The 9,781-nt window shown below is 30.7% G+C and overlaps 1 protein-coding gene across 3 annotated transcripts in view; it reads right to left on the reverse strand.

Moving 5' to 3' along the window:
- LOC106458165 (succinate--CoA ligase [ADP/GDP-forming] subunit alpha, mitochondrial-like) overlaps positions 1 to 9,453 on the reverse strand; it is a 51,957-nt gene extending 42,504 nt beyond the window's left edge. Inside the window, exons 1-2 of one of the 3 annotated variants that reach the window (XM_013917627.2) lie at positions 9,063 to 9,453; positions 7,475 to 7,575 (exon numbers count right to left, since the gene is read on the reverse strand). In XM_013917627.2, the coding sequence (XP_013773081.2) occupies positions 7,475 to 7,575; positions 9,063 to 9,126 (165 nt within the window). In that variant the 5' untranslated portion in view covers positions 9,127 to 9,453. Of the gene's footprint in view, positions 1 to 7,474; positions 7,576 to 8,161; positions 8,225 to 8,776; positions 8,877 to 9,062 lie in introns of those variants that run through there. The other 2 variants (XM_013917626.2, XM_022384311.1) reach the window with 2 other exon arrangements.
- Between the last annotated feature and the right edge of the window lie 328 nt (positions 9,454 to 9,781).

The following is a 9,781-nucleotide window of genomic DNA, read 5'->3' on the forward strand; positions in this document are numbered from 1 at the left end:
TAAAGCAAAAGAGCTGAGGAAAAAAAAAACTCAGTGAAGAAGAGATACAGTTTCTTCTAAGTGTGTCCTTCTCGTCTGACAAAGAAGGCATTCTGTCAGAGGAGTCTGATATTGATGAAGTTCCAGCTAATGTGTCAATGCCTCTGACAGTATCTATCTATAAAACCAGATGGCAACCAAATCTAGAGCCAGCTCATTGTCTTATGGACAGATCAGGAAATAGTTGGTGAAAGATCTTCATCAGATGAGGATGTGGAATAACCCAGGCCAGGTACATCAAAGCAACCTACGCCACCAACACAGAGAACAGGGGTAGAGGCTACAGTATCTACTAGGACTGCTCCTTCCCAGCAGGAGAGGCCTCTCACCTGCAGTGACACTTGGACATGGGTGCAAATCACCAAAGAAGAACCTACCCATGTACTTCCATTCAGTAGAGGCGAAACTGTGTCCCGACAGGTAACCTCTACTAATACAGCTGTCGATTTGTTTAAACTTCTGTTTACATTTGAAACTTTAAATGTTATTGTTAGTGAAAAAAATTGATATGAAAATATAAACAGCCACAACATGAAGGTGAACACCCAAAGAAGAAAAATGTAAGATAGACAGATGTTACCCATGAAGACATTTTGGCATATATTGGAGTAACAATAGCCATGGGACTCAAGCCCTCTTCTTCTTTTCCTGACTGTTGGTTTACTTATCTTCCTTTCCATAATCCTTGGTTTACTAACATCTTCTCTAGAGACAGGTTTTTAGCTGTCCATACTAATTTACACTTCAATAACAACACTAATGCTCTTCTTAGAACTGACCCTAATTATGACAAACTTTTTAAAGTTAGACCTGTCATAGACTGTCCACTAAAAGCTTTTGCTTTACACTACTCTCCTAACAAGGAACTAACCACTGACAAACAGATGTTGGGCACAAAATGTCGAATTGCTTTTCTTCAGCATATGCCCAAGAAACCTGTCAAGTGGGGTATCAAGTTATGGGTCCTGGCAGAAGCTGTGAGTGGATACTGTCTGAAATTCAAAATCTACACAAGCAAAGAGGGACAAATGCCAGCTAAAGGTTTAGCATACAGTGTTTTTGATGGAACTGATGGACAAGTAAAACAGACTAGGATACTGGGTTTTCATGGACAACTTCCCCTCGATTATTTGACAAATTACTGACTTTGGGAACCTATGCTTGTGGGACATGCAGGAAAGACAGACTGTATTTCCCACAACAACTGGTTTCTACAAACCTACAGAAAGGGTAAGCACATTTTTTTAAATGTGGAACTCTGACATCTGTAAAGTGGACTGACAAACGAGACAGTTATGCACTTTCAACTTTACATTCTAATACTATGACAAGAAGAGGGTGGGATGCTAAGGTTACAAAACCTCAGTTAATTGTGAACTACAACAAGTTTATGGGAGGGGTGGGCCTGAATAAACAACACTTAAGCTGTTATTCCACTGGACAAAGGACATTATAATGGTATAAAAAGCTTTTTATTTTCAACTTAACAGTTGTAAATGCTCACATTTTGTACATACAACAGACCAAGCAGCTGGCATTATCCCAGAAGGCTTTCAGAATAGACCTGGTCGGAGCTCTTGTTGAGCATCTACTTCAAAGCAGACCAGGTCCTTCTGGTATACCACTCTCTAGAACTGTACAGGACTCATGATCTCTGAGACTTACTCTTGGCAGGCACTTCCCAACAATTGTTGATAGAAGTCACAGGAAGAGATGCAGACTATGCCTCCCAGAAAATAAAGTAACAACAAAATGTACACTGTGTAATGAATTTATCTGTATTAAACATTTTGAAGAGTATCACACTAGTGTTACTCTTCAAAGAAGTTGATACTATGTACAAGGTAAAAGTCTGCTCTTTTCCTGTGTAAACAGTTTTTGTAGCAAATCTTAGTAGCATTTTTTGATTGTTTTTGGACTTAAATATTTTTGTAAACTTTTTTTTTAGTATTAATACACTTATATGTACAATAGTGATGCTCCCTTTCATGTGTCAAAATCAGTGTATAATGTTATACTGTATATGCTATCATAAGTATGGCTTTTGCAGTTTTCTAAAATGTTTGTAATAAAATACATATCTATAAATTTCCATTCATTCATACAGCTTTTTCTTTGCACAACTTCATGTGTTTGTTTATGATCATTTGTGTATAATATTATTTCCCGATATTTGTAAATTATTTTACCTTTCTAAATGTTATGAATAAACTTATATAAAATTTTCAAGTTTCTAATGTTGTATAATTTGGTTTTAACTTACCTCAGTTTAGACAATTAGAATAAAACAAATTCAGGAGGCCTAGCTATGTATTGACCAACAAAATACAAATGTAACTATAATACAAGTATACTGAAAATGAGTGATATTTTGGCTACTGTACGTTACATAAGTATATAAATATACATATTACTATTTACTCATAAATGCTTAAATTTTAGTCACAATTCTTAAAACATAGAAAGTAAATGCGAAATACACTGACACATAAGTATATAAATATACATATTACTATTTACTCATAAATGCTTAAATTTTAGTCACATTTCTTAAAACATAGAAAGTAAATGCGAAATACACTGACAAATAAGTATTTTGAGTATGTAACCGTGATACAAAATGTTGCGCTTGTGCATTGAACTTGCTAAGCCTTGACATAAGCCTCGTTTATTCTTCTGGGGGGAGGGGTAGAGATACTAATTTTTTAGGCTTCAAATATGAATTTTTGAATGCCAAAAGTTATAAAATTACTGAACTAGTATACTCAAAATCCTTGTAATTTAGTCGAGCATCTAAATAAACTGTATGTGGGTTAAAAAAATCCCATTCCTGTTCAGAGCTACGACTAAATCATCACACTTCAATGGTTTTGGCAAAATTATTATTTTCTCCTTCAAGTTATTTATAAACAACTGTCAGAGTTATGCAGGGGTGAAAATGTTCTTTCTATTGATTATAAGCAGTAGCTAATTAGTAGTAGGTGGGACTAGATAAGAGCTTTCAAAAGATTGGTGCAGTGGGAGGAGCCACTCTAGTAGACTCGCTAAAAATATTACTATCTCAGCAAATCATAGAGGAGGGAGGTTCTTATTTTATATTTAGCTTGTCTATATTTCAAATTTGAGTTTCTAATTTGTTAGCTACTTATACATGTTGTATGGTGGGCAATATAAAATGGCAACTGAACAATAAGACAACTGGACGTGTTATGTGACAAACAAAATAGATATTTCACATTTTTTTCTTTACATTTCCTTTTAAATTAAGAAATTAAAACATATATAATATCAAAATTTAAATTATATACTATGTTTTGATGTCAATTTCATTGATGTAAGTAGTAAAAATGTTATTTAATACAATTTTGAAAATAACGCTCCAAAACATCGTGACACGTGCACTTTAATCTACCCGGGGCAAAAGGGTTAACTGGCCACTCAACATTTTGCTTTACAGCTTTTTCAGGTTTGTTTATTAGTGAAATGATCCTGAAGAAGCTGTAAAGCAAAACACTGAGTGGCCACTTAAAAATAAATAAATATCATGTTTTTGGGTCTTTTATTACTAGTACTAGTATAAAAGCCCGTAAAAAATGATGGGAACCATTGTTGTATTATTAACAAAAATCACAGAATTTATCTAAAACAAATTTGTCTGTATCTCCAAAATGCACCTACTCTTCACTTATTTCATAAGTCTCTAAGTAATTCTTTAATCACCAAATTTTTAGTGAAAACTATGCAGAAAAATGAAATGTTATTGTGAACAAAAGTAGTGTGCACTCTGAAAGAGACTTAAATAGCACTCTTGAGTCTTTTCATTTTATCCTAGGTCAGGAAATAGAAAACATAGTATGGAAATTCTGACAAATTTTAAATTTTTTTCTTTTTTTTAACTGTACAAAGGATAAATGATATTTGGTAGTAATAAATGTTCATTTTTCTCTATGTTTTAAAATACCAAAAGGATATTTATTAATTAACATTTAGTCACCACTCAAAACTTTTAAACACCGATTCAGATTTTCAACTCTGTACAAAGGACAAAAGATATTTGGTAGTAATAATTTTTTTTATAAACATTTATTTTTCTCTACATTTTAAGGCCATGTAGGTAATATATGTGTTAAAATACCAAAAGAATATTTACTATTTAACATTTATTCACCATTTAAAATGTTTTAAACACTGACTATAAAGTTTGTAATAGTAGGCCTATTTGTAGTCTAATTTAAGCATTAGGCCTAATACACAAATGTAACATAAGATTTAGGTAAAAAAACTATACTTAGTAAATTATATTTTGCTTTTGGCTACAACTCAATATCAAAAAACTTCTGAATCAAACTATTTTGCTTCTACATCACCAAAGTTATCAAAAAATATCAACTCAATATCAAAAAACTTCTGAATCAAACTATTTTGCTTCTACATCACCAAAGTTATCAAAAAAATAAAGAATAAAAAACAAATCATTTCTAACAAATCAACATGAATATTGAGCATTCAATATAAATACCATAGTTGGCCTGAGAACAATCAGGTGGTACTTTTGTTGCTAAGCAACAATTATATTATTGAGCATTACCAAACATTGAGTGTAAAAGCATTCTCAATAAAGTGACAAAGGGAATAAGCCTTTTATTGTTAGTGATTAAAGTAACTGAATTGTTTATAACACTTAGAAAAAATAAAAGAACAAAATTTATCCACTTATCAATCACTTTATTTATCAATTTATTTTGAAAAATAAAACTTTTGACAATTATAACTTCATCTTATCAAGTATAAAAACCATTAATGAATGAATAAGAATAAAACTAGAAAGTCTGTTTAGATAATATAGTATTACTGCTGTATTAAAACTATTTGCAAAAATGTTTCATTTTTACAATGATGGTTTGACACTAGTTAACTTTTTGAAAGCTAGCTGTATAAATTGTAATACTGTAACCAAATAATCACTATTTTTACTTGAAAGAAGAGACTTCCACTATAAATCTTATATCTTTATTTCTAGTAACTTGAATGATATAAAAATAAAAACAGTTAAGCCAAACATTATTTTTTTTCTAATTGAATTAAATATTTATACTTAAAAACATTTTTAGAAAAAAAAATCCTAGCACTAGTAAAGAGGATGTTTGTTTTCATTGTTTTTTAAAATGGTTACTTTTATATTTCCTCTTATTTTAGGCATCAACAGTATAAAAATATCTTTCTCATTAGAATTGTAACTTGTAAACAATGAAAATACAATTCTGTAACAAGTCTATTTTATAAGAGCTGCAGGTGTCCTAACAATATTACATTTGATGAAAACAGATCTCTACAGTCTAAACACATTGTTAGTGTCTAAAAACACCAGAGTGCTGAAATTTGGCCATAGCAACATTTAATGTATGTTCATATTGTTGTATTAGCTTAGACATAATCAGTTATTGTCTGATTCCTTAACTGGACTGCTGTAGACTCCAGTTATGTTGTATTCAGAAAACATCAAAAGCCTTTTATGGTAATTATTGCTCAGTAAAATAAAAACATTTACATCTAATATTACCTTTTGATACCATAAGTTAACAGAAGGATGTCTGGCTGTTTTTTAATTCATCTCTGAAAAAAAATGAAGAGAAGGTTGGACCCACCCAAGATCTGTGCCCACTTATACAACATTAAGTAATGCAGTTTTTAATTTCTGAAACAAAAATAATGGGTGGGGGATCTATCTGTCTAGAGCCCTTCCCTGCTTATACAACATTGAAAAATAGTTATTAACTTGTGAAAAATAAAATAAAAATGGATGAAGATTCCAGAACTTCTGGACTCCCTCCTCTAGTTCTGTGCTTGCTAATACAATTATGCAAGTATAAATTAGAAACATAAAGTATTAAGAACAGTAAATTTATTTAACATTTACGTAGCCAGAGTTGGTGTTACCAGCCACTTGCCTTTCCTCTAGTAAGCAGTTCAGAATTATGGACAATAGCAAATAGCCTTAGTAGCTTTGCAACAACAAAGACAAGGTAAGCAAATTTATAGGCAAAGGGAGTTGAAAGTGAAATCTTCAAACCAAACCCCACCACCACCACTTCCACTTATGTAGCATTGTGGTTAACAATAAAACAAACAAACATAATGGCAATATTTTGATTACTTGGATAAGTGGAATAATAGAAAATGGAAATTTTGATTAGTTGATTATTTTTGTGACAATTGATTTAATTTAATGTAATTTTGATTAATTGATTGAATAATCAGTAACACTAATTTCAGTTAGTTGATTATTTTCTTGACATCAAATGATCATAATTTATCATAATTTGATTAATCAATTAGCTAACACAACATTAATCTATGTAACTGCTGCTCACAGGAAATCAATTAAGTTTATAAAGTCACCCTGCTCTACAGTCTATACTTTTCTTCTGCATGCAAAGTGTTGGTATGTCATTTTAACCTAAAACATTTCAATATTTAAAAACAATAACTAATTTCCAACATAATTACTTAAATTTAGAATATTAATCAAAAGAGTGTAGAGAACATGCTAAACACTGCAATTTGCACTAACAATCTACATATATATGTGTAAAAACACCTCCACACATTAATATTTTGTGAAAAAGTATAAAAACATCTTTCCATGTCATATACTGCATCTGAACTTTCAGTTAAGCTATTATCAGTTCTGGTTAAAATCAGTGGCTTAAGTATGCTCCCAGAGCCCCTGCAGGGGAAAGGGGGGGTGAGCTAAAAGGGGAGTCCAAAGGGCCTGACAAACTTAAAAATTGCCAACAAGGAGAAATAAATGTAGATGGCCCAATTACTTTTTATGCTATTTTGTAGTTACATCACTGGTTAAACTACAAGTCATAAATAAATCTAAATACTTTAACAAATATAACCATTTTCTATAAGTAACTGCATCTTGTAGAAACTTACTTTGTGGTATATGTTATTACATTATTATTAAAATAGACTTCTAGCTTGAATCAAATACAGAACTGGGGAATTTCATGACAAAAGGGCAGGTTGAGGATGTATAATGTTTACTGAAGGTGGGCAAAAGTTTGTATAGTTTCTAAAAGCTTTCATATCAATTTCAGCTTTTTGTTTAAAATATTTAAAAGCACAGATACAGAATGACTTTCAAATCTAAATGTTCAAGATGACTGCTGAATTGATTTCTACAGATTGTTTTTGTTTCATTAAATCCTTAAGGCCCATATTTATTAAATGCCAATTTGCACTTATACCAAAATAATATTACACACACATCTAAAGCATGTAAAGATACAATTTACAGAGATGCTATTTAATAATTTGATGTAGTATGTTCCTTTTTCTTTCTAATTTCAAAGGTGCTACTAGAAATAGCAACACAATTAAAGATACCATTAAAAAAGTGCAAACTTTTAACACATTTAATTTATACCTGCTTTCCTGTCATTCCTTGGCATATTACTTTGGTATCTCTGTTGATCATCAAGTGACTACGAGTGACAGAATAACATGAACGAGAACCAAGGACACGAACTGGAAAAATGTAATTGTTAATTATTAAAATAACATTTTTAAATATAACTAACCTAATTTTTAACATAGTAAAGAAATATGAGTGAGTAGAATCATAACCATACATTTACTTACAAACACTAAATATAAGAAAATCTTAGTTTAAAAAAGCACATAAATTAAATCCATTTAATGCCATAGCTGCATTAGAAAAATTAATATAAACTGATATTATCCATAATATCATAGAAACATTTTAATCATCAACATAACGTATATTCAATTCTTTAAGTTTAACCAGTTATATTACTACTGAATAGTTTCTTTAATCACCTACCACATATTAGGTCTAAATTTTAGTGGTTTTTAGGCGAGGCTATATTCACATTGCTGCAATGGTGTTTTCTCTTTGGCTTACTACATGCATCATTGCATGATCAATTCTCATGAGACTCAGAATTGAATTAAATTCCGAAGTGTATTTATCATTAGGAAAGTAACACTAGGCCAGACCAAAATATATCTTATTCTTAGGTTTTTAATGTCTCTAAATTTTGACTTGGAGGGGAAGAGGTTAGTATCAAAGATTTTAAATATTAATACTTACTTATTACTTTATAACCAACAATTTCCTGCCTTGACATCTTGATTAGATATTAAATTTTTTTAAGATTCAAGTCTATTTTGTATATTTTTATACATCTGAACAGTTTATCTCAGAATAAAATAATGTTCTAAAGACTTAAAATTAAATGTAGGAAAAATTTGTTGTACCAAAAATTAAATAAAAATTATAAATTTGCTTGCTGCCTAATGGGTTTTGGTCAAAAAGTCTGTAGAATAAAATTTGTAAAAAAGAGAACAGCTAGCTAGATATTTGTCAACTATGTTGTACACTATTTGCAACAGTATTTCACCCTCCAAAGCCAACAGCACTGGTAAAAGCATAGTAGCATTCCAATACACCTATACTACTATAGGCTATATCACTAGTTTCTGTGATAATACTACTGCAACTAATAATTGCTTGTAGTAGTAGTAGTAATATTACTATTAGTAATACTAATAACATTAACAGCATATTAAATTTAATACGCATTAACACAACGCAAGTGAAACAGATTTCATTATCATACGCTGTATTCATACGTACATAGATATGTGTGTGTGTGAACTTACTGATGTATTATATCTACATTTGTAATTATAGATTTTTACTTACTTTGATTGTGAGCACCGCATGCTAAATTTCTAACCAATAGTCCAACAATCGCCATGGTTAAATCTATAACTGCTATCAAATCGGATAGATGTCTCGTGTATATGTATTATTTCCAGTAATTTTGTATAATTTCGAAACAATTTACATTTTTTACATTTCGTTTCCAATAAATTACAGGATATGCATTTGGCTTATCTAAGCTATACCATCTTTCACTACCATTCTATCCAAACTACAAAGAAAAATCATTTTTATTCTATCCAACCTGTTAAATACTCATACTCACCCATTCTCATCTTGAATTTCTTCAATGTCGTTCTAACACATCTTAAATCTGATAAGCCGAACATCTTATTATAAATGTAACACTGCTTTAATTGTATTCATATTCATTTCTTGGACTTACGTCCTGCAGTCTTAACTGCCCGGAGAACTTTTTCAATGAAAAATTTATCAGGTTTTATGAATTATAAATCTCTATCACGTCCCCACCCCAAGCGATTTTTCGTCTCCAGCCAATACATGTGAACAGATTTCAACCTAACCTGTAAAATAACACCTTCAAACTTGGAATCTTTATTATAGCTCTTTTTATTTAGTCCTCTCCAATATTAACTCATTACTTTATAACCAACAATTTAATATTTCTTAAGATTTAAGTCTTGAAATTGGACTCTAAGAATGCATCTTACTCTTAGTTATATTTAGCATTCTGTATATTGAACTCATTATGCGTACACTTGCGACTATATTTCTTTTATTATATATTTATTTTTGTATTTCGAGTATTTTGTTTTTATCTTATAATTATAACTCCTCACTTAAAAAATGTAACCTTCCTTTTTTATTATTAAAATACACCAGCTAGCTCCCCAATAATCCAAATCTCTCTGCTAAACTAGAACATTTTAGTACAATTTTAGTGGCAATTCTCCAACTTTCTTGCAGGGAAGATAGCACGTGGCATCCAGCTGTTACGTCTCCGTTTGTTAATTAACTTTCCGT

The sequence above is a fragment of the Limulus polyphemus genome, unplaced genomic scaffold (genome assembly GCF_000517525.1).
Source record: "Limulus polyphemus unplaced genomic scaffold, Limulus_polyphemus-2.1.2 Scaffold423, whole genome shotgun sequence".
Taxonomy (NCBI): Eukaryota; Metazoa; Arthropoda; class Merostomata; order Xiphosura; family Limulidae; genus Limulus; species Limulus polyphemus.